Genomic DNA, 23,983 nt, shown 5'->3' with positions numbered 1-23,983 from the left:
TGCACACAGGCAGAAACACAATAGAACTACAGCTTCTATTATTATGCTCCATCAGGCTGACAAAAATAGAGGCTACTGTGCTTTTAAACATCATTAGCAAACTTTTACATTTTTTGGGTGTGATCTTTCTTTTCTATTTTTCAGTTTCACACATAATACCTTCTTGATCTACTGATTTTACACACCAGGTGAAAGAATTTCTGCTTTCTCAATCATGCCTTACACATTATGTGTAGACCACAGAAGGGCAACTTCATCATTTTAGCACCAATTAATGTAAAAATCCTGGTTAATTCCTAAGACTTGAACTATTTCTTGCAGCTATTTGTTGCATAATGACAGACCACTGCTGGGCTATAATCCAGTCTGCCTGTATAAATTCTACCTCTGACGGGAGTTTTAAGTACTTGAAATGAAGGCAACTGGACTTCTACCAGTATTTAATACCTGGGACTTTTCTACATGAATTGTGCAACAAAAAAATCGAATGTTTTCAAATATGGGTCTATGTGACCTTTGGCTAAATCACGCTGACTCAGCTTCTGGAAGCCTTAGCCAGGATAAACAGCTGTGACGTAGCTGCTGCTTTTCTCCTACAATGAAAAAAGGACAAAAAAACAGCACACCGTTCTTGTTGTTCCCAAGGCAAACAGGATTATCACATACTTTTACTGGAAATAGACAAACAGATAAAAAACGACACAAAGTTTGACGGAGAAATGGAAGCTGTGGAAAAGAACGCCAAGTCTCTGTTCACGGCTCATGAATTGTGGTTGTTTCTTCAGTGTGGGAATTCCTGAACTCTAATGAGTAAAAACCACCAACCCTCCTCCAACCCTCTCCAGCTGGTTATATGAGCCTGAGTGCTATTGTGCTAGTCCAGAGGAGACGGCTGAACTCTGAGGAGCACATCATGAAGGTAAGCACTTATCAGATTTAGATTATATCTAAAAAATAATTGGGAGGTATTTTTTGGCTAATCAAGCACAACTAGTTTGTTAATGGTAAATAATGAAAAATTAGGAGTTTTTACATTAAATGAACTCTTTCCCTGCATTTTTTTCACAGCTGAATTTGGCTGCTGCTTTGGCATTGTCACTTGCCTTCATCTCTCCTGTTTGGTAGGTGCACACATGCAGAAATCTTTGACACTGATGGCTGTTAAACCTATCTCTGGTACACTGTTTGTCAAAAATCATAGTTTAGATTTTTTTTTCATTATCAAAGGTTTTTCCACTATCTGTTCATTTTAAATAATATAATATAACATAACTGTTTTGCAATGAATACACTGTCCCATCCTCATCCCCAGTTGTCAGCAGCCTGTAAACTGCAGATGGGGGCCTTATGGAGACTGGTCTGAGTGTGATGGCTGCACAAGTACAAAGGTACATTAGAACTGCTTCAGCATTCACTTACATGCAGCAGAGACATGTAGCTAAAAGCTTTGCACGTAAATAGAGTGCCTTTTAGCCTGAGGTACTGTAAATTCTAACGAGTAATTGTGTTTCTACTCCTGCTCAAGGACACTTAAGCACAAGGAGTGCCTCGGAATCAACTCTCCAGTCCTAAAACAGCTCTAAACCCATAGACTGTATATAAAAGATGGGATCTCAAATCAACTACTGATTTGAGAAGTCCTGTTGTGAAACCTCAAGCTGAACGCCAAACTGCAATTTTGAAATTGGCACTGCATGGAGGGAGAAAAGCTACAGCCACAGACTTGACTGGGGAAGCTGACAATCACACATGCCAGAAACAGTTATAAACAAAAATGGAGTCAGAAATAAGACGTGTGTAAATGTCGAACAGCAGTTGCCCTTCCGTACTCTGAAAAGTAGCATTTATACAGCACTTCTTACTGAAGAGGAGCTTTAAATGGAGTGATAATTTAAAATATTAGTGTCATGTTGTATTAAATAGGGCCTAAAACTAGTTATTGAGATCATACAGAAACTTTTTACAGCCTAGGCCTGTTCTTTCACATAGATTTCTAGACAACAAAACATGCCAGAGTCGCCCGCTGCAGCCCTTTAGAAAGATGCAGCTTTATGGCACTTCCACTTTAGCTTTACTTTGAGAACTAGAAGCGAAATCTAATTTTTACACATGCATCTTGCTGTATGGGTAATTTGGCCCTACTTTTCAAATAATATCTTTAGGAACTTAAAAACAAACTTTAGTTTTGGCTTGCCTGCCTGACCCCCAGTTTAAACAAACTGTTACACAATGCAAAAAATGTTTGGTGAGGCATAGGCAAAGATCACCCCACAAGTTTGGCTTTTGTCTCTTCTGATCTTCACTTTAAAGCCAAGCCTATTAAAGTATAATGTTTTATGATCAGTGTTTTGTCCCGAGACGTGCATTATTTCTGCACAGTTTGGCCCTTTGCTGTGACATAATGAATATAGTGCACACACAAATTGTTTACACAGCAGTCACATATTCAGTGATGCCTGATCCCCCAAGTCCATTACGTAGACTCTGATTTGCACTTTGTGTAATCCTCAGGCCAACAGAAATGATAGGCCTCAGGACTGTGAGAGGAAACACAGTGAGAGCGCTCCATCTATTCATTACACTTGCATGGCTACAGTTTAGTCAGAGCCACTGCAGTCAAAGGAGAAGTAATGTTTCTATTTTAGCAGAAGCAAGGTCATCACCAAACAGAGCAGGAGTGAGTGACCAAGGATTGGATATTTATGAAGTCAGATACTAGCTACAAGGAAGAACTGGGGTGGAAGTGGGTTTCAAAGCAGTGTATTGATAAACAACAATTGTAGGCAATTGAGCTTCAATAGTGCATGTGACCATGCCAATAAGCGCGCTTACATAGGGTGCACTAGCAGTATTAGCGTGCAAAAAGACTATTCATGTTTTGAATCACTTTTTTTTACAGGTACGAACTCGACACGTGGAAGTGTTTGCCCAGTTTGGCGGTGTGCCGTGCTCAGGAGAGGCCACTCAAACACAAACATGTGTCCCACAGAAAAGATGTCCACTGGAAGCAGGCTGCGGAGACAGGTTTCGCTGCACCTCTGGTAAATTGCAGTGTAAACAAAAATATCGCAAATAATTAAAATGCTTTCTACAGCGTTTTTTGGGGTGTTTTTTGCAATCTGTGGATAAACCTCTTTACTGAAACCATCATGCAGGTCAGTGTATCAGCCAGTCTCTGGTGTGTAATGGAGACCAGGACTGTGAGGACGGGCTGGACGAGCGAAACTGCGGCGAAGACAACAGCCTGGCCACGTGTGACCTCGACAAAACACCTCCAAACTCTGACTTCACAGGTCGAGGGTAAGTAGCTACAGCTCCCAACACCAGGAATGTGACTGCAGATCAGAATATGATTTTTGGGAGGGAGAATATTTAACTTATGTGTCTATAATATAGACTGCATAACCTCAGTGGGTTCTGCTTTAAGTTCTGGACTCAACAATTTGTCTCTATGCTAGCCTTTGAGACTGCAGTTTAGTGTAAAACTGGTGTGTGTGTGTGTGTGTGTGTGTGTGTGTGTGTGTGTGTGTGTGTGTTGTGCAGGTACGATGTGATAACAGGGAAACTGAGAGCAGGTGTGATCAACACTCGAAGCTTTGGAGGGCAGTGTAGGAAGGTGTTCAGCGGTGACCATAAAGTCTTGTACAGACTGCCACACAACATCCTCAGATATAACTTTGAGGTGAGTCAAACAGGAGCCTGTAATTTTCATGCAAAATAAAGTTGGTGAGCTGACTCCTATGAATAACCCAGTAAGATAATAAAAGAATGCTCAATTTGACATCAAGTAGTTGCAGGTAAAAGTTCACTCAAAGTGACAAATTTGCTTTGGATGATGGTCTTTTGAGGAACACTCTGTTGGATTTTTCCACCGGTTGGGATAATAAATGTTTGCAGAAAATTGCCAGCAGTTGTTGAGTTGTGAGCTGACTGACAGCCTGAACAACACGGAGCTGATGTGACAAGCGGCCATCTGATTTTAGAAAATGCTGAACTCTGATGTTTGTGCTGCAGGTGACAGTAGACAATGATGAGAGCGACGAATCCTACGAGAGCTCTTGGTCCTACATACAGCACATCCAGAGCAACGCCTTTCTGGTGCACGACCGGCGCACGTTTCACAAGGAGGTTACTAACAACAAGGTGTGTATACACAAATACAGTTTATGTCTTTTCTTTAATTCCAATGAGATTAACAAACTGTACCTATGCTCAGATCAGTCGGCTCTGTCAGCATCTTGCTCAAGTTTTTCCTTCCACATCTGTTGTCCAGGCCTACCGACTTATAATCCTGAAGAATAAAGTGGAGCTGGCCCAGTTTCAAAACTCTGCCCCCCAGTATCTGACTCTGGCCGAAGGCTTCTGGAAGGCCTTGTCCTTGCTGCCCCTCACATATGACTACTCAGCCTACCATCAGGTGCTCCAGAAGTACGGCACACACTACCTTTCCGAGGGCTCACTTGGAGGCGAATACCAAGCCTTGTTGGAGTTAGACCGTCAGGCACTCGCATCTACCAGTAAGAATATTTGGTATTAATGACACCAGGCATTTTAGTCAATTTAAAATAATGCACACACATTAGAGATAATCTGTTTGATCCTGGCTTGTTTTCTGTAAAGGTACGACAGATATAGATTACCAGAGGTGTTGGAGGAAAGTTAAGCGCCGTTTCTTCAGGAAAAAAGTCAAAACCGTCTGTGAAAAACTGACAAAATCTGTATCAAGCAGCCACGGTGGGTGAAAGGTTTTTATATCAAGACTTTCGAACCACACACAGTGGCCCATAGAGAGTCAAAGGAACCAAATAAATGATTTAACCTCCGCTTACTTTCTACAGGAAGCAGTGTTAACAAGATGCCCATTAAGGTCAATGTGTTCGGAGGAGATATAGGACTCATTGGTGCTCTGAGTGTTCTGGATCTGGAAAACCCAGAAGCTAATGGAGAAGTTTACGATAACTGGGCTTCATCTGTCAAAGACTTCCCTGAAGTCATAAACCAGAAGGTATAACAGTGAAAAGAGTGAAACATCTATTTGCTTTCTTTCTATTGTCTGCTTCATCCTGGTTAAGTGACTCTTTCTCAGGCCCCTCCAGGTGTGGGGGCCTATCTCCCCTCACCATACTCGTGCCTGCTTCATGCCCTCGGGGGCAGGGCTATGGTTCTCCACACCCTCTAGCAGATAGTTACATGGAGAAACCTTTTGAAAACACAGGTGTTCACGTGGGTGCTCATAGACACACACTATATCTTCCTTGGCTGCTGCCTCAAAGCATACCATGCGCTGTCGGTCTTGCATGCTGCTCAGTAACTCTGTTACTCTACTTATCTAGGTTGTTGCTGTGGTCTCCCTATTGTGTTGTTCTCTTTTTTGCTCGTTTTCTTTTTCTGTTTTGTTCCATCAGGTGATCGAGAGGATTTTTTTAGTGTCTTCTCTCACTGTCCCTCCCCCCCTCTGTTTTTCTTTCCCACCTTTCTTGCTTTCTTCCTTTCTATCCCCCCTTCATATCTGTCCATTCTGTAATAACTTAAAATATGATAGATAAATAAATAATAACAATAATAAAGATCAATCAAGTTGACCAATAGGATAGGCAAAAAAATAAAGTGACTCTTTGGTTTGGGCAGAAACTCAAACAGACTCACAGGAAGGGAAAAACTAGAGTTTGGAGTCAGTGAAGTGAGATGTGATCTTTTGCAGAGTTGCCATTATAAATTATTGTTTAGAGTTTAGGCTTGGCTTCTGCCAGCTATGCGTTTGCACTTAAGAAGATGTAATTTGGTTTCTTTTCATAATAAATAACCTTCCTTGATGAAAGATTATGTGTATTTGTTTTAAATGTGTTTAAGTCCCTTATAACCTTTGGGGTTTTTTCAGCTGCGCCCTCTGTATGAGCTGGTTAAGGAAGTTCAGTGTGCAGGACTGAAGAAGCTCCACCTGAAAAGGGCCACAGAGGAGTACCTGGCGGAGGAGCATCCCTGTCACTGCCGGCCGTGTCAGAACAACGGTCAGCCACTGCTGACGGGCTCCGAATGTCGCTGTGTCTGCCGCCCGGGAACCTCAGGACAAGCATGCGAGAACGGAGCTGTGATTGGAGAACAACCAGGTAACCAGCCATAAAACCCAGAGGGGTCAGAACTTGTGCCATCCAAACTCCTTTCCTAACAAGACAGAACTGGAAACTGAAGCTCTCCTGATTTCCTTCAGGGGTGATCCACGGCAGCTGGAGCTGCTGGTCTTCCTGGGGATCATGCTCTGGAGGTCAAAGGTCAAGAACCCGAAGCTGCAATAACCCCGCCCCCAGCAGAGGTGGTCAACATTGCACGGGACTGCAGGTGGAACAGAAGCCCTGTGAAGACCCAGACATCCAATATTTACAGTAAGAATCATTTAATTTAAGTATTAGTCTGGTAAATGTAACTTAATCAACATAATGCAAATAAATAAATGAAATAAAACAGTTTAAAAAGCAAAACCAAAAGTTTTCATTCATTTCAATCTCAAGGTTATTTGCAATGTCCTTAATGATTTGGATCCACAAGTTGTGATTTTGATATTCCAAACTAATCCACTCCGGTGACATTCATTTAGGAGTATCAGAGTCATCTAACTGCAAACTGTTTGCTCACAGGATGATGGAGCCCCAGTGCTTCAGTCTTTCTGTAACTCCACCAAAAACCTGTGGGCCTCCTCCAAACCTCAGGAATGGATTTGTTCAGGTGAGGCTAAGCAGCTGTTGAGGCTACTGAACCTCTGGTGTTTGGGACTGAGAATCGTCTTTAAGTCCATCAGGCTGAGGATGATTGAGCTTTCCTGTCATTTTTTTTCTAGAATCCCAGAGATTTTTACCTGGTTGGAAACACGGTGGAGTACTCTTGCGTGGACTGGTATTACCTCAGTGGAAATGCAGTAGCAACATGTGCTGAAAACCAGAAGTGGACTACAGGACCGAGGGTTTGTAAAAGTACGTTTTGTGATTTATTTAATTTTTTTTGTGTGTGTATCATTGTTTCCTTTGCTATCAGGTTATCCCAGAAACTGCTGTGTGAATGTAGCCACTGGCTAAGAAGCCAGGACTCAGGGGTCTGGAGTCATGGAGTAATTTTTTTGTGTGCCATGTGGTCATTTATGAGTGCTTTGGTCCAGAGAGTATTCTTCAGTATGTATGAACGGATTCCTTAACATGAGCAGAGGTGGCAAAAACATAAAGTGACAACTCTATTTAAGTACAGCAACAATGTATTTGTACTTCATTACTTCACACCTTTGCACATGAACGTTTTGTGCTCCTGTTCAGAGATTTCTGGAGCTTTGAGGCTTCTTTTTGCAGTCATCTTAAATTTATTTCAATAGTCACAATTAGGCAGGTTGCATTAAGGTAAACGGTTTGTGCAGCAAAAGAGGGAACTGGATGGCTACAACCAGCTTTGTTACTTACTGAGATAATGCAGAGGTGATTTCCAAGTCAAAGCTTTGCCTTATCTGTTGGTTGAGACACCACAATATTTCTTGCTGTCTGATTAGATGATAAAAGAGTCAGAAATTATTGGTGTTGTGCGTGGTTCAAAGGGGCCTGGGTCCACTCACTTCAACAACTTGTCCATCCTGACTGTGAGAATTGTTTTCTTAGGTGTTTTTGTCAGTTATCAAAATAAATATACGACCAGATGTGTTTTCTTTTCTAAAAGACAGTCAGCAGATCTGACCTATTGCCCATATCTGTGAAATCTGAGCAGCTCGTCATGAATCAAATGTTGCTCAGAAGAGATTGAAGAAACTTTCCTTACATTTTGTTGTTTTATATTCTGCTGTGGGTGCCGTGTTTTTTGACACAGGGATCATGTAGGGGAGACCGGGGATAGTTGTAACATTTTTGACATTTCTGTCTGTAAATTGGAGCTCTTTTAAGGTAGTGGATTCAAAATGTAATGCAAAGTATTTACATGTCTCGGCTATTAAATAGTGCAGCTATTTTCTCTGCAGCACAATTACCCATTGCATGGTATGGTCTCAAACACAAAGAGTGAAATGTTACAATTAACCCCATAGTCTGGGTTAGTTGTAACATATCCTGGGGTGAAATGTAACACAATGAAATAAGGGTACTAACAAAACATTAACATGTAATCTTTGTTTATTCAACACATGAATGCCCTTAGAGCCATTTATGTAACTATGTGTGTGTGACAGAATGCAGAAATCTAGCTTTTGAACATATGTCAACCCCCCAAAAAAGACAAATTATGGAATTTTCTGCAACTGAATATTTTATTAATTTTGGTTGGTCTTCCTTGAGTTTGGCCTCATTGGCTCAGTGGGCATTATAACCTACAACTCTTGCACCAATTTTGAACATAACAATGAAGCTGAAAAAATGTAGTTGTTCACCAGCATCGCAATTCCATTACTTTTTATCATGGCTTACCTTGGTGTGGTTTGCAAAGTGCTTCAGAAAGATGAGGAAATCTGTTTCTTGCACCCATCCTGATTTATTTCCACTACCAGTACTTCCTACTGGTCCATCTCTGACACAGTGGTCTGCATAACGTATGTGTGGGAACACAAACAGTGGAGGAATTGTGTTGCCAATGGCATTAACCGCATATACAAAAGTGACCAGTGAACCTCTCTCTGCTGATGTCGTTGCCCCAACTTGTTTAATATAAGTTAAAGTAATAGTGTAGTAAGTTGTAACATCTGCATTATTGTTACAACTGACCCAGACTGTTGCTGTTACAACTGACCCAGACTCCTGTAGCCATGAACTAGCTAACATTACAGCCAACAGCTAAAACATTAGCACTAAAGACCTACACAGAATATATCCCCATAGACATACAAATAACATAATTTAAGTTTGATGAGTTTAACTGCAAAGCAGATAATGCTATTAGAAATTGAAATAAAGTAGAAAAACTTACTTTTTGGCATACAAATTACTTTTTTTCGTGTTAAATTGTCTGTGTTTGACCAAATGTGCTGATTTTTCACATGTGATAGCAGAAATGAATTGGGCATGTACAGGATGAGTCACATCATTTGAAGCTTAGCCCTGATTGGAGATATTGGAAGTGTTACAACTGACCCACGTTACAACTATCCCCGGTCTCCCCTACACCTGAAGCCTCAGATTGGGAGTAAGGGCGTTCAGAGTGAGGATGAAGTCACTTGATGCAGCTACTTCCACTGAAAGTAAAAAACCTACAGAACATAACATAAGACAGGTTGAGGTGGTTTCTGTTGAGAAAAGTTGTACCTCTTTCTTTTTCTCACTCTCTCATCTGTAATGAGGGTAATCATTCAAATAAGACTTTGATAATTGAATTACATTTTGGATATTGCTGCCAACATTAATGAACCGTCTGAAGCCTGCATTGTTTTGTAATGGCCAGCAGAGGGCGACTCCTCCGGTTGCAAAAAGAAACATTTTTTTAATGACTGCATGGACTCAGTTGCTATTTTCATGTCTTACTGAATAAAAGTTGAAGTTAATTTTGTAAATGATCGTTATTTCTAGGGCCAGAAAGGAGGATAATCCAGGTCATGAGAGTGCTTGTTAGCATATGAACAGTCTAACAGTCAGAGATGCTCCTCAACCATGGTTGGATGCTTCATAGCAGAACTTCAACGGGTGATGTCTTTGGTGGCGATGCCCATCTTTTATGTACAGTTTGTGGGAACCAGCAGGTTTCGCCTCATTTCTACCACCTCCCCCTTGCTGCTTTATAACCACTTGAATTTTGGACATAGCAACCTGCTGAACAGGGCACACAGCATGATCATAAACCCTACACAGCCTCGTAAGATGGAGTAAAATTAAGTCCCAGAACTGAGTAAAACCTTAAAGATATCCATGTTTTTAGTTTTTCCATTGTTAGTAACTGTATTGGAAGTTCAGTTTTGTTGTAATTCTCACTCCCTGATGCTCAAAAGCTTTGTCCTCCTGTTCCAGGTTCCACATGTGGGATTCCCTCACTCAACAATTTAGTTGTAGCCACACCAACCAAACAAGCCTATGAGATTGGAGACAGTGTATCCCTGTCCTGCCCCGAGGGCTCGGTGATTGACAGAGAGGTGTCGGAGATCCTCTGCACTCCCAGTCTGCAGTGGTCTCCTTCTCCTGCCGTTGTTCATTGTACAGCAGGTAAAATACATTTCATCTTGCTCTTCTTTTTTTGCTCTCTAAGGGTGACTTCTGTCTCTCTAGCTGTTATATGTTCAGTATTTTCTTCTCAATAACTTTTTCTGGCTGCATTTTGGTGGTGGGCTGGTAAGGTGCAGTCAAGTTTTGTCACATTATATCTGCTTTAACATACGGTTGAATCCTGCTTTTTGTATGCTTTCCTCAGCCCCCACAGCTCCCTCTCCTCCTTCTGGCCTAACATGTAAACTATGGGAGACTCTGGGAAAGAACGAGTGTGTCTGTAAAATGCCGAATCAGTGCACGTAAGCTGATGTCCATTTCTGTATTTAGCACATTGGAAATGCTCCATCTATTTATAAAACCTAATTCAAATTCTCTCTGTTTCTGTGTATTATCTTCTTTTAGGACTTCTCTGCAGCTGTGTGCCACACTTCGTGCAAACCGTAATATGGTGCTAGATGTCTGTAAGCTCGGAGCTCTGCGGTGTATGGGCCAGAACTTCGTGTTAACCAGTGACAGCGACTGCCGGTGGCCAGAGAAGAGGTTTACATCCTGCGAGGATTGCCAGCCGGGGACAATCTGTCAAGGTGTCTCCTATAGAAGAGTTTTTTTTTCTCAAAATAAAAGCCAAAAACAGGATGTATATGTGACAGGATGCTGTATAAAACCATTGTGCTTTTTAACTGCAGAAGCAGAGAGAAAATGCGTGTGCAGGAATGCATCAGAATGCCCCAAAGACTCTGCTCCACTCTGCGTCAGCTCCGGTGACGGCAGCATTCACGTGACCACGACTGAATGTGAGGCGGGGGCCAGGCGATGTGCTGGAGAGCAGGTCAACGTGATCAGTATTGATCCCTGCCAATAATAAAGATGCTGGTTTTGGCTTTTTCTCTCTGAAAATTTTGACATTGTACATACACACAAATGTTTTAATCTAATTGCTTGTTTTAGTTACATACGGAAAGTTAATAAAACGTTTTTGTTACAGTATCATACAATCTAAGGACTTATTTTTGCTGTTGGTGGAGCCATTACACATAATTCTGACCCAGCCATCAAAATGTCTCAGCAGAAATCAAGACTCATAAGATCAGGCTGTGTTTTTTCTTTTATTGTCTAATTTTGGTGGAACTGTAGCCTCAGTTTCCTGTTCTTACCTGACAGGAGTGGTACCTGGTGTGGTCTTCTGCTGCTCATTCAAGGCTGGACATGTTGTGCATGCAGACATCCTCTTGTGCATACATTTGTTGCAGTGAACTGTTATTTAAGTTACTGTTACTACCTCTCAGCTCAAAACAGTCTGGCCATTCTCCTCTCATCTCTGACATCATCAAGTCATTTTTTAAATTTATTTAACTATTTTCTATTTTTTTATTATTCTCTATAAATCCTTGCATGTCTGAACCACTTCCAAAGTCACTTAATTTGGCATTATTCCTGACTTTGATAGTTATTCTGATACCTCAGCATGTCTAACTGCCTAAGTGCACAGAGTTGCTGCCATTTGATATAGTCACATCAATTTGCAGTGTAAAAAAGGCAAGGGATGAGAAAGTACTGCAGGAGAAAATGAAAACAAAGTTACAATTTTTTTTTTTTTATTTTTGCACATGAAGCACATTTAGCAAGGGTAAAAATACCTGGAATTAGATTTGACTGACAGACTGCTGCTGCTTTCTTCCTCCTTCACACATAAATCAGATTTTTTTTTAAACTGCTTCATTCATTATAGAGTATCACTAAAGTGAGGCTATTGATATTCATAGGCTAATGAGAGGCATGCAACTCAGAGGCCATTACAGCGACTCAGAACAAAGTAAAGGTGAGCTCACTGAAGCTCGCTGTGGTTTTTCACTCTAACCTGCAATTCAGCCTAGTCTATTGCTCCCCTTTGGGAGAGGTTGTTAACTTTCCCCCAAATTTTGTGCTCACAGGCATGTTCACTCAATGTGTAAACTGAAGAAGCAGATATTTTTCAACCAGGAAGTTATGATGATGCAAGCCTTAAAAGCACCTCTTAACCTCATAAACATTTCCTGGAAATGGAGTTTCATTTTTTACTTTTACCAGATATAAAAGTTGTAACTGTGTAATATTTCTTTCTTTTTTGAAAATCATTTTTTTTATGTCAAAGTTCACACCATGTTGTTGTTTATTATGTCTTTAAATTGATGTTTGTGGTGCTCAACGAGGTCTAAAACTATATGTGCTGAATGCAGTTTTAAACACAACATTCAGTGTTAGATGACTCATGCTGCTGAGTATAATGCAGCAGAAAAGCTTTAAAAGCGTCATCACGACTCACATTGGCCTTCATTGAGAATTTCAAACTCGTACTTTGAGCATTTAAGCGCGGACATAGAGCAAAGGTCCATGCTGCGAGTCCTCTGGAGCCGGGTCAGCTTTATGCAGAACATGTGCTGTTTCACTCTGGGGCACTCCCGAGCAGCTCTGCACTCACATTTCTTAAACACTGCGGGACAGACGTGAGTTAACATTAGGTCAGTTATTTGGGCTTTATACTGTTAAGCTAAAAGTCTTGTGAGGTGAAACTCACCAGAGCAGGTCTCCCACTCATAGCAAGTGTCAAGTTCACAAGGCTCCTGAACAGAGCTCTTAGAGGACATGTTGGCTCTAAACATGGCCCACTCCAATTTGTCCAAAGTGCCCGCGTCGCACGCAGCTTTACTGACGAAGAACAGTGGGTCACCGTGGCAACGACCAGCTTGGAAGGAGCAGAGCGACATTGACACTGTGATGCCGAGGTCTACGTTCAGGATGCAGAGATTCTCTGGCTGTGAACTACACACACACACACACACACACACACACACACACACACACACACACACACACACACACACACACACACACACACAGGGCTGTCAATCACATTTCAAACATTCAAAGAGGATTGTTGTAAAAGTAAAAGTACGTACATTATATGGAAAAATCCATTCAAATGTGACCAGTTCATTCGTAAATACTTACAGGCAGCTCTCCCGTGGGACACAGACACAGCGAGAGTTTCGCAGTATCTGTCCTGGACCACACTGAACATCAGGAACAAATGGTTCCTCTACACACAGCACATACAAAGAAACAGCATAAACTAAGTATTTTCCACAGAAACTATGTCAGCAGGTTAATGGATATGATCATTTATAGCAGATTAAACTACTCAGAAGTAAAAACAAAAAAGATCAAGGTGTAAAAATTATGATGTAAATATGCCAAATTTTTAACAAAACTGCTCATTTACACATGTGGTTCTCATTTGAAATCTGAGATAAAACGTTCTGAGAACAGGTCCACAAACATCCAAAATCTTTAAATTTAGCCAATTTGTTGTTCAAGTTTCTCCTCTGGGAAACGACCAGATGTCCACCAGCGCTGCTGCGGTTTGTAGATAATTGCCTGGAATTCCTTCAATGTTTTCAATGAGCCTCCATACATCGATAAATAAAGGATAGCTAAATAAAATTCACTTTGCCAAAAACTCATTACAACTTCTACCTTGTGTTCTTTCTGGCTCAAAATGTCTTGATATAATTCATGAGAGATATGTTTGACAATCAGATTTTGACAAATACCGAAAATCAGTTTTTGGCACAATCTTCTGACCATTTGGGAATGTCCTGCCAAAATTTCCAATCTATCTGACTGGGTGGTTTTGAAAAAAGGAAAAAACTGCAAAGCAGGTTTTTCACTGTGGGTGCACAAAACTGAGCAGCTGATCTTGAATGGAACCTCTGCCAAACTTCAAATCAGATAAGATTTTTTACTTTTAAAGGCCGCTTCCTGGAACTTGTTTTGTTTTTTAATGAAATCTTGTCAAGTAACTAAAGCTTCAGAACTGTGTATTATTATTATTATTATTATTATTATTATTATTATTATTATTCATTAAAACCATCACCACCTGCTCTCACTGACTGGTGAGTATCTCCAACCAATCAGAGTTTTATCTAATGAATAATACACATGAATGAAAAGTGCAAGTCAGGAATCAGAATTTGACCAGTAGTTCTCTCGTTTTCTTCAGCGGTGTAGTGTACCATTAGTGCAGCGCAGTTCAGCAGGTATCGGGGGCTCCCAGGTGAGACTGTCGCCACACTTGTAGAAACCTCGCGGCAGCGGCTGCAGTCCCGCCTCATTGCAGTTCAAACGCACCACTTCACCCACTCTGTACTCGTCTTTGCTGGGAGACAGACTTGTGTCGTCAGGGATGTCAGGGGGAAGGCAAATCTTCCCTAAAGGTTACAGGATCACATAGACGTCAGGCACAGCTAATCCTTGGTAAATGGTAAATGGCCTGTATTTGTATAGTGCTTTACTAGTGCCTAATTACCCCAAAGCGCTTTACACATCCAGTCATCCACCCATTCACACACACATTCACACACACAATCCTTAAGCAGTTTGTCATTTTTTTGTGCGTTAAGGACTATTGTGGTGAACCACTAAGATAAGTGTGGACTGGTTTAATGGGAAAACAGACTTACTGATGCATCTCCCACTTATTTGACTCCAGCTTCCATCAGGAAGGCAGTTGATGTACTGAAAACCGTCGAGATCAAACCCAGTGACACACTCAAACTCCTCGTCCTCACCAAAGGTATAATACTGCTTCGCTTTCTGTCACAAAATAATGTAATGCAGATATGAGCGTCTATATAAAGCATATGTCATAATCTGACGCATTTCAGCTTGTGTGTCTGGTTTTACCCGGAGGAAGCTGTTCTCAGGGCTCTTTGGCCGCAGACATCCCTGCACACCAGGTGGCAGCTCGTCCCTCCAGCCTATCGTGAAGTCGTCATCATTGTCACAGGTCTCCTGTCTGAGAGACACAAATCAGATCCTCCAGTAATTCTGAATAGTCAAAATAAACAATCAGCTGTTGTACAGGAGCAGCAGTGTATTCTCATGTCCATGTGTCAGGGTAAAAGCAGCGAAGATATAAGGTTGACAGAACTTATACTGAAATATAAAATAAAAACAGTACTTTGTGAAGATGGAGATGTGACAGGCCTCCTCCTGTCTGTCTGGGCCACTGCAGGGCTGTCCTCCTTTGAGAGGGGCGGGGTTATTGCACCGCCTCGTCCGATGTCTCTTCATGGAGGCTCCACAGCTGCTCCACGACCCCCAGCAGCTCCACAAACCATCCACCGCCTCTGTGGATGTAGCAAAGCAGATAATGTTTCCAGTGTGAATGTTAGTAAAACCTGATTAGAATCTGTGTTTCATCTTAACTGTGTTTGCTTCAAGGTTTTGAGACTCGCTAACAGTTCCTGAAGTATTATTCAAAGTTCAAAATAAGAAGTTGATCCTAAGAAAATGAGGGGCATATTAGAATAGATATTCTGGATTTAATCAAATAAAAAAATTGTGACTGACTAGCAGAACTCGGTCTACAAATAAAAACCAGAAACAACAAAAAATCCTAATTTTTAGCTCCGTTACTGATCAGGATCTTTTCATGTTGTGGGTTGGACTGCCGGTCAAACAGTGCTTTTCTAGTCTCACTGACCTCTCAAAGCGCTTTAGCCTACAAGCTTCATTTCGCCATACATCAGGACAGAGCCAGACTGCAACGGACAATCAAGTCTGCAGATCTTCCCAAATTGTTTAAACTGCTGCCTTTAGGCAAGCGCTACAGAGCACTGTTTATGAAGACCAGCCGCCACAGAGGCAGTTCCTTCCCCCAGGCTTTTACTTTAATGAACACTGTGGAATAACCCACTGTTATATTAATGCTATTTCACTAAGGACACTTTAAAGTATTAAGTATTTCCACATCACACAGCAACAGTGTTTTTATAACTAGACCTGGTGACCACCAGATATACCTGAAGTGTAATCAGGAGCCCGTATTTCACAGTTGGCTCCATAGGTGCCAGTCTGGCAAACGCACTTGCACTCTGTGCCGGACAGAACAGGCCTGGCGTTGTTGGGACAGGGAGCGCACTTGCAGGGATCAAACTCCTGCATGTATTGCTGCAGGGCCTTCCTCAGATGCCTCCTCTTTGTGGAAGCGCAAGGAATTCCTTGAACCAGATCTATGAGAGGAAGCAGCTGGACACGCCGACTCAGATGTAAGTGCAAGATTTTTTGTAGATGGTTATTTCTGTGATGCTTGAGGAAAGAATACTACAGTTAACCTTGTAATCGACGACAGCAGGGTTTTCAAGGACAGACTTTGCCCAGTTCTTGAAGGATATTTTATCCGGAGTGGCGCCCTGCCTCTCCCAGGCCAGAGCTGCTGCCTCTCTAGCTCGACCTCCTTTCACCATGGAGAAAGACTTCTCCGATGCCTGAACATATGAGCCTGGACAAAAGAAATGTGCAGGGAAAGAGTGAAGAAGATAACATGGTAGAAGCTAAATCAATGCTCTCCATTGAGGCAGAAATATAGTATTATTGTTACCTTCATATTTCTGAGTCATCCGGTTGTTAGAGCATCGGTTTTCACGCCTGTGTTCTGTGTAGAGGATGATAGTCCAGGTGGTCTCTCGGCCCAGGCAGTCTATCGCGCTCTCCTCAGTTACACCTGCAGAGAGAAAAAGAGCAAGAAATGCAGAAATGCAGGAAATCAAAACAAGCTGTTGTGTGTTTTATGTTGTAGACAACAACATGTTGTTTCTGAGGAGTGAACAGGTCAAAGTGTATTTCTCCCATTCCCCTATACGTTGAGAATATAAAGAAAAAGGTCAGGATGAAAGTGAGGTAAAACTGGAGGAATGGTTACTCAGCCTCGTTTAACCAGATGTAAAAAAAAAAAAAAAATTGACTTGCTCGAAAATATTTCTGGCGTTTTCTGGCAAATGCCAGTCAAGAGGCACGGTGCTGGACTGTGAGCACAGGAGCCACCGAAGGATGTTTCTGACAGACTGGTCAGAAAAATTCACAAATAACCACGTGGAAGTCATTGTGTCAACCACTGGCTGTGTTCCTCGGAGCAGACATGTCATGTCTCATTGATGCTCCTCTAGTGCACTTGCTGTTAATTTCATTTGCACTGAAGCCGGTGAAATGCCCTCACAGTGCTTTATGCTTTCTAATTGGACAGATCTGATATCCCTGAAGCTTAACTGACTCTGGGTTGTACTGTGGTATTTGAGGGTTTCCTTCATTTTTTTTCTTTCCAGTTTTTAGTGTTTAACTAATTTTTCAGTTTACTGTATGTGCCCAGTGCTGCATTTTCCATTTTTTCCACCAGGCTGTGCTGTTGTACCTGAACTCTTGAGCTCCTCTCTGCTGTACTGGTACAGCAGATCATAGTGGCCTCCCAATGTCCCTGAGCTGTAGTAGTGTGTCCCGAAGCGCTGAAAGATTTCCCTGTAGAGTGCGTAGTTGTAGTCGAGAGGAAGGGCGTGGAGGAACTGTAAGAAGGGCTGTGACAGGACGAGGTCCCCCGGGTCCCGAATCTTGAATGTTGACACAGGAAGGACTTGGTTCACTCTGATAAACTTGGAGTCCTACAGAAGAACATCCAGGAAATAAATAAGAAGATCATAAGGGGAAAAATACAGATAAAAAAGAAATATGTGTTCCTGCACACATGTTGACCTATGTATCTTTGTGGGGACTGTGTTTCAGATCCTACTAGTGAAGACATTTTTTATACAATGTAAACATCATGTCTTTTCTTTCCTTTTCTTTTCTTTCTCCTTCTAACATAACATCTATGATTAGAAAATGAGGGAAAGCATAACGTGAATCTGGGTTTCTCAAAACTACATTATGTCAAATTTGTGAGTGCATCCCAGTGTTTTCTGGACTCACCTTCTTCTTTGAAGCTTCAAAAGCTTCACTTTTAGAACTGGAGTGCGACTTAGACGATGCACTGAAGTAAAAGATTGGGAAGAAAAACGAGTCTCGAGATTGCGTGCTGCTGCCAGGCGTCGTTTGGGAGGTCTTCAAATCGATGGACTCGGCGTGCAGCGGCTGAGGCTCAGTGTTGAAGTCCTCTGGCTCTCCAACCTAAACAACCACAACTACATCTGTTACCTGGGACTTTTCAAACCCTGTCATATAAAACAGGCGGTGCACCGGTTCAACTCTTGGGTGTTCAATGCACCATCCTTTCCATTTAAAACACATTTTGTTATGTTTTGTTGGGCTGAGCACAGCAGTGGTTTGATTGAATGTTTCACACAGTGTTTAAACAAAAAGTGCTTTTTAATAAGTACCAATAAAAAATACTGTACATCATTTCTAATGTCCACATATAATAAAGAGGCGTTTCGTTATTTGTCTAGAATAATTTAGATTTTTGTTTTAGAGATTAGCAGATGCCTTTTCGGGGATATTTGCATTTTAGTTAGCACTCTGCACTTTAGGAAACCATTTGCACATCAAGAAACATACGTACACATTAGAGATCTTAAATATATACTGATTATTTATTGAACATTTTAATGATTTGTGTGATTCTGCACTCGAGTAGCTACTTGGCGTACGGTGGACAGATGCTGTAAGTTAAAGAGTACTTGTCACAAATGTAGTTGATTATTATGTAGTTTGGAAAAGTGCGGGTAATGCATTTGCGCAATTATTATGAATATAGATCTTAGTGTAAGTGGATTTGTGGTGTAGCGATCACTCGCCTGTTCTCTCTTTTGCCGTCTACAATGTGTTTGAGCAAATGTGTCCCCGGGGGTCTAAACACTATTTAAAGGTTCTGGTAGAGCTCAAGTGGGAAGTTTGGTCGCTTGGGGGTTTTAGGTGTCATTTGGGATTTCTAGGGTTATTCGGTTTTAACACAAATGTATTTATTATGGATACTATTGGGTGAAAGCTTTAATTATAAATGTGCACAAATGGTTGTGTGGCTTATCTGCCTTTTTGGAATGTGGAAAAACCCCTGAAGGTTTTGAGAAAAGTGTGGCTCATCAGCAGCACGGTAGCAGGGCTACCAATTACCCAGACAGGGCTGCTGGTATACATCACTAATGCTCCACAGAACTGCCGGGTTAAGCTTAGTAAATTCAAGCTTTGATAATTAAAAATAAAAGAACAGGCTCCATTAACTCGTGTGTCTGCTGCAGTGATTGTAGCCTTGCTGCTCAATGGTCATTCGTCACATCATGACATTGTGCTGCACAAGCAGTTTATATAAACGTATGTCAAGCAGTGTTATGTACAACTCAATGTGAGCTTCCTTAGGAGCTTCCTTTTTAAAGATTACATTGACAATACTGTTAATGTCTTAAGGTGGCTGCCCGATGCACCTGGCAGTGCATGTGTTAGCTTGATCAGGCTGCTGCTGGTTTGCATTAAGTGCCAGTTGGGTAGGATTTGACTCTATTGCAACCACTTTAGTGACACAAGTAAAATGACTTTGTAAAGACTGTCACTGCTGATTATTTACCTGCAAGTGACAACAGCTCCATATGAATGCAAGACTCCAATACCAAGACCTACCTTGATCTTCAAAGTTTCAAAGTTGTAAGGAACTCGGTGGTAGAGTAATGTGCTTGGAGGCCTCTCAATGACGCAGGTTCCTCCCATGAACATGTTGTCCAGCACTGCTCCCCTCGGTTCCTGGGCGAGAACATCAAACCTTCACGAACACAAATCGGGGTAAAGTCAAATCTCATTCTCTTGTAAGAAAAAAGTTGTTTTTAAAGTCTAAAAGTACATCCACAGGCCGATGTCATTATTGGCTTATATTGAAATTTCTGAATAAATAAACTGGAATAAAGTGTAATAAAAAGTACTGAAAGCATTTTCTGCATTTTTATGTCAGAGTTTTGTGTTTATAAATGTTTTTATGATATTCACTATTATCGTGAAGATTTAAAATTTTATTTTAAAGGATTTTTTTATGTGTGATATTTTTAAAATATTATGCTTCTATATTTATGCATGAACCAAAAATTTCAAGTCGTCAGATGATTTGTTTTCCTATTTGAATTGCTTTCAAAGCTTGATATCAGCCTCACAAACAAAACGGTGATTATCTGTTTACAAGTAGAAATATGACTGGACCACTGAGGAGGAGGAACATAATATATGAACACAGGAGGGAGGAATGCAAGAGGACAAGATCTCAGCTGTAACCTTTTGACCTTTAGCTTACCCGTTCCCCACCAGGTCAGACCCTGGAGCAACTCTCTTCTCTACAGGACACACAACAGTGAACTCGCCACAGTCCCTCTCATCGGAGTTATCCCCACAGTCGTTCTGTCTGTTGCACGTCAGTGTCGAGTTAATGCAGCGCCCTGCAGCAGGAAGAATGTGAAACTGTTTCTGTTACTGTGAAGCATTTATGTAGATATCATTTATGTTAATATACCACTAACCGTTATCACACTTGAAGTTGTCCCTGCAGTTGACAGACTCTATCCTGCACTCTGTGGATGGATAGCATTGCCTCTCCTCTGTCAGCTCGGGGCTGCAGTCGGATCCACCGAACTGAGCCGGCCTCTCGACAGACCGGGTCCGAAACTGTGCCAGTGACACGAGATCATTCTGGTTATATTATATTAGATTTTAAGTTTCCTCCATTATAAACTAATTTGTTCCCCCAATCTAACTCTCAAATCAGCACTTTATAAAAATATCACACTATTAAACATTATCAAGGTATTAGTAAGGCATTGGCAAGTGCTCATTTCATCATTTATATAACATTACTCCTCCTTAGTATGCCATTTACAAATAGAGGTATATTTTTATGACAATGATCATGATTATTACAAGCAGTGATGTAATAGCAGTGATAGCTCTACATGCTGTAACAGTAACAGATGGATAAATATTATATTTGATATTATATGGAGTCACCCTTTAGCCAGTAACCAACTATTTGGTTATCTAAAGCCCTCAGTATGACCCAAATGCTGATCAAATCTATTTTATATATATTCAACTCTTTTTATGTTTATTATTTGGTAAAATGTTCATCTATGTTACTCAATCTTATGTAGACCTAATATTTTCTTAGATGAAAGGCTTATTCTTAAAAATAAAACCCTTTATTTGTATTTTTCAGAGCTTTCAAAAACACTGTCTTATTTTAGTCCTTCATTTTTTTGTCCATTTAATCCAAGGACAATAATGTGGCCGTTTAGAAATTTGTGGAGAAAATGTTGAATTAAGAGGAGAGTCACTATTTTACACCGTGACTGCGAGTTCCTTGCCTGTTTCTTGGCACAGGGCGAGCAGTCGGACCACGGCCCAAAATCAGTGAGCAGGCAGTTGATTGGACAGGCGTGCTGGTTGCAAGCTCTGCTGTCGTATTGCTGACATAACTGAAAGCAGCTGCTCTTCCAGAAATATTCGTCATGCTGAAACTGCCTGTCAAAAAAGCATGAAATCCTTTTACATGCAGCATCTGCTGGCATCATGTGCATTTCACTACAGCAGTTGAAAATGGGAGAGGAAAGGGATTCATTTTTGATTTACAGTGTTGCACAATTACTTTGGCTTTAACAGCAAACAAAAGAAAAAGCAAAACTTCTGAAAAAAAATCCTAAAAAGGACACTTGCGCATGCCATTTTATCTGTTTTGTATTAAATAGGCATTACATATGCGCTCTGTAGAGTGTCCCACCTGTTTGTGATATCTATGCTGCATCTCACCTGTGTTTCTTCTCAGCATCATACACTTTTCTTACCTATCGCTTGCGTCTATATCGGTTTCACCGTCTGTGCTCTGTGTGTGTCTCACCTCACTCTGTTCTGTGTGCCATGGTTGCAGGTGCTGGAGCAGGCAGACCAGGAGCTCCAGGAGTATCGGTCGCAGAAACAGCCCAGACCAGTTGATATGCAGCTGAGGAGCAGCAGCAGGGCCAAGCTGCTGGAGGGAGCCATCATGGGAACTCAAAGTGGTTTTACCTCCACTGAAGATGATGTAATTCCCAGCTCATTATTGAAAGTCCCCAATCTCCTTTTATTCATTCAGGTAAATATCATAAGTGGTGTTTTGCAATTGGACAAAATTCCTTTTTAATGCAAGCGATGAGCTTTTTTCTTGTAGGAAAATGCATGCTTTATCATATTTAACACACAGTGGTTTACACATTATGAATATAACATAAGACTAAAGTAAGTGAAAACTATAAAGAAATAAAAGAACAAAGCAATCAGGTGTGAACTGGTGAATTGCAAGCTTTCAGCAAAATGTATTTTCCCTTTTTTTTAAAAAAAAAAATGCATTTCTTTAAAAACATGAAAAAAATCAAACTCACCAGTGATGTCCTGTTCAGCAAGTGCAATTCTGTAGTTAACCTGTTTGGCTGAATGTTAAAGTTAAGTGTAAGTGGAGTAAATGGTCTCTGCACTGCAGGCAAAGCTGAATGTGACTCTGACGGTCCTGAAAGCAGGAATAATAATAATCATAAAAAAAAAACCTCCCACTGCTTTTTCTCTTGGAAACCTGCTTGATATTTGGACTTACTTTGACCAATCAGAGCCCAAAAACTTTAAACTACTTAAAAAAAAATAACCACAATAATCAGTGCACATAAAGTCCTCCTTGTTACGGGAAGTAAAAAGCTCTGGAGTTTCCCAGCTGCTCAGACATAAACCAGATGTTCAGTGCTTGACACTCGACAGATATAGATAGCAAAGGGGGGAGTACGCTTATTGTCTTCCCACACTTTCTTTAGTTGTCCAAGTGTTTTCACAATCTGGCACCAAACATAGTTCTTGTGCAACACTATAAGAGAAACTAAAATGCAACAACAGAACTTTATACGTTGTTTTCAGCTGTATAATTGGAGAAGTTTAATTCATTACAATTAAAATGTATTACTAAATGTGCACAGGGAAAAACTGGGATTGAATCCTTGGACAACAAAGTAAAATTTCTGATATAACAAGAAAAAAAGTGAATTAACTGAGAAAACTGTTAATATGCAAATTAATTCTTTCTTCTTATGTGGTGGGGTTTGGGCACTATGATGATGCAGTGCATGCTGGCAGGGACCTTTCATCATGGAGTTTGCATGTGCTCCTTTTGCCAATGTGGGTTTCTTCTGGGTACTTTGATTTTCTCCCACAGTCTAAAGACACCTATATTGGGTAGGTTCTCTCTCCTTCTCTTTGTTAGACGAAATGTCAGACCAGATGAAAAGATTGCCAGCCAATCACATCCCAGCAGCTGATCCAGTTTGTCCGACAGGGAAGCAAAGTGCCGAGCTGTCCCATGCATTTGAGGTCCCTTCTGTCATTAGGAGGTAATTGGTAAATTACAGCAGCCCTTGGCAGGCAGCTGAAGTTCCCCAGAGAGATCAACATAACATCACTGCATCCAGACATCATGCTCTGGTCCGTGGTACAGCTGAGTTTCTGTAAGAGGCAGCTTTTGAGAAAAAAAGAGCTCCTGGCAGCAAGCTAACAAGCAGAGTGGTGAGCATTGATCTTCTCAGTGGAAGATGGATAGAGACGTTTTATTGGAAGATCCACATAGAAGTTCCTGAAATCTCTTGGAGTCATGGGTGGCAAGAGTAGGAGAAGAGCTATCCAAGGTATTGTGTAGGAGGCAGAGCAGGGGAGCTTTTGGCTCTGGCTCCAGAGGAATGATAAGTTGTGGGACAATGATCTTAGTCCAGGATGAAATGAACGGTAGGGAGTGAACCAGCAGGGAGAGGTGGCTCCTGGCTGAAGACCATTTATCCTATTCTCTCGCACTGTTGGAGGTGGTTCAGAAGGAGATTTTTACTGGTGTAGTAAATTGATAAAAAATTGATAATTGGCTCACTGACAAGCATTTTAGCTCCAATTATGTTTAATCATCTAGACACATGGATTTTCTTACATTAGCAAGTTTCTTTATGCCAAACTAAGCTACGCACATCTGGATTTCAGCTTTGTAGGTAATCTAAGAA

General features: G+C 41.1%; 2 protein-coding genes across 4 annotated transcripts; one reads left to right on the top strand and one right to left on the bottom strand.

The window, feature by feature from the left end:
* Window positions 1-176: 176 nt before the first annotated feature.
* LOC102784854 (complement C7b) lies at window positions 177-11,150 on the top strand. Its single transcript, XM_087843500.1, has 18 exons — window positions 177-919; window positions 1,069-1,121; window positions 1,313-1,388; window positions 2,900-3,041; window positions 3,156-3,300; window positions 3,544-3,682; window positions 4,015-4,143; window positions 4,274-4,517; window positions 4,621-4,734; window positions 4,839-5,005; window positions 5,879-6,107; window positions 6,209-6,380; window positions 6,633-6,720; window positions 6,833-6,965; window positions 9,954-10,145; window positions 10,351-10,447; window positions 10,551-10,732; window positions 10,835-11,150. Exons 1-18 carry the CDS (start codon window positions 854-856, stop codon window positions 11,008-11,010), a joined length of 2,544 nt encoding a protein of 847 aa, XP_087699626.1. The 5' UTR covers window positions 177-853; the 3' UTR covers window positions 11,011-11,150.
* Window positions 11,151-11,715: 565 nt separating this feature from the next.
* On the bottom strand, window positions 11,716-22,663 carry c6.2 (complement component 6, duplicate 2). Of its 3 annotated transcripts, none has more exons than XM_006803459.2 (18): window positions 22,343-22,663; window positions 21,823-22,041; window positions 21,293-21,449; window positions 20,453-20,597; window positions 20,230-20,371; window positions 19,572-19,710; window positions 17,931-18,128; window positions 17,380-17,623; window positions 16,573-16,695; window positions 16,307-16,473; window positions 15,995-16,220; window positions 15,151-15,319; window positions 14,874-14,985; window positions 14,651-14,783; window positions 14,204-14,398; window positions 13,137-13,224; window positions 12,703-12,947; window positions 11,716-12,618 (listed from the first exon to the last, which is right to left on the bottom strand). In XM_006803459.2, exons 2-18 carry the CDS (start codon window positions 21,966-21,968, stop codon window positions 12,440-12,442), a joined length of 2,808 nt encoding a protein of 935 aa, XP_006803522.2. In that variant the 5' UTR covers window positions 21,969-22,041; window positions 22,343-22,663; the 3' UTR covers window positions 11,716-12,439. The 3 variants fall into 3 exon arrangements, with proteins under 3 accessions (XP_006803522.2, XP_006803523.2, XP_006803521.2); XM_006803460.2 differs by having other exon boundaries at window positions 21,823-22,038; XM_006803458.2 differs by having other exon boundaries at window positions 21,823-21,994.
* Between the last annotated feature and the right edge of the window lie 1,320 nt (window positions 22,664-23,983).

Source organism: Neolamprologus brichardi, chromosome 7, assembly GCF_056152115.1.
Source record: "Neolamprologus brichardi isolate AB-2024 chromosome 7, ASM5615211v1, whole genome shotgun sequence".
Lineage (NCBI taxonomy): Eukaryota > Metazoa > Chordata > Actinopteri > Cichliformes > Cichlidae > Neolamprologus > Neolamprologus brichardi.
The sequence above is the reverse complement of the archived record's forward strand: the minus strand, read 5'-3'. Positions and strand labels throughout refer to the sequence as shown.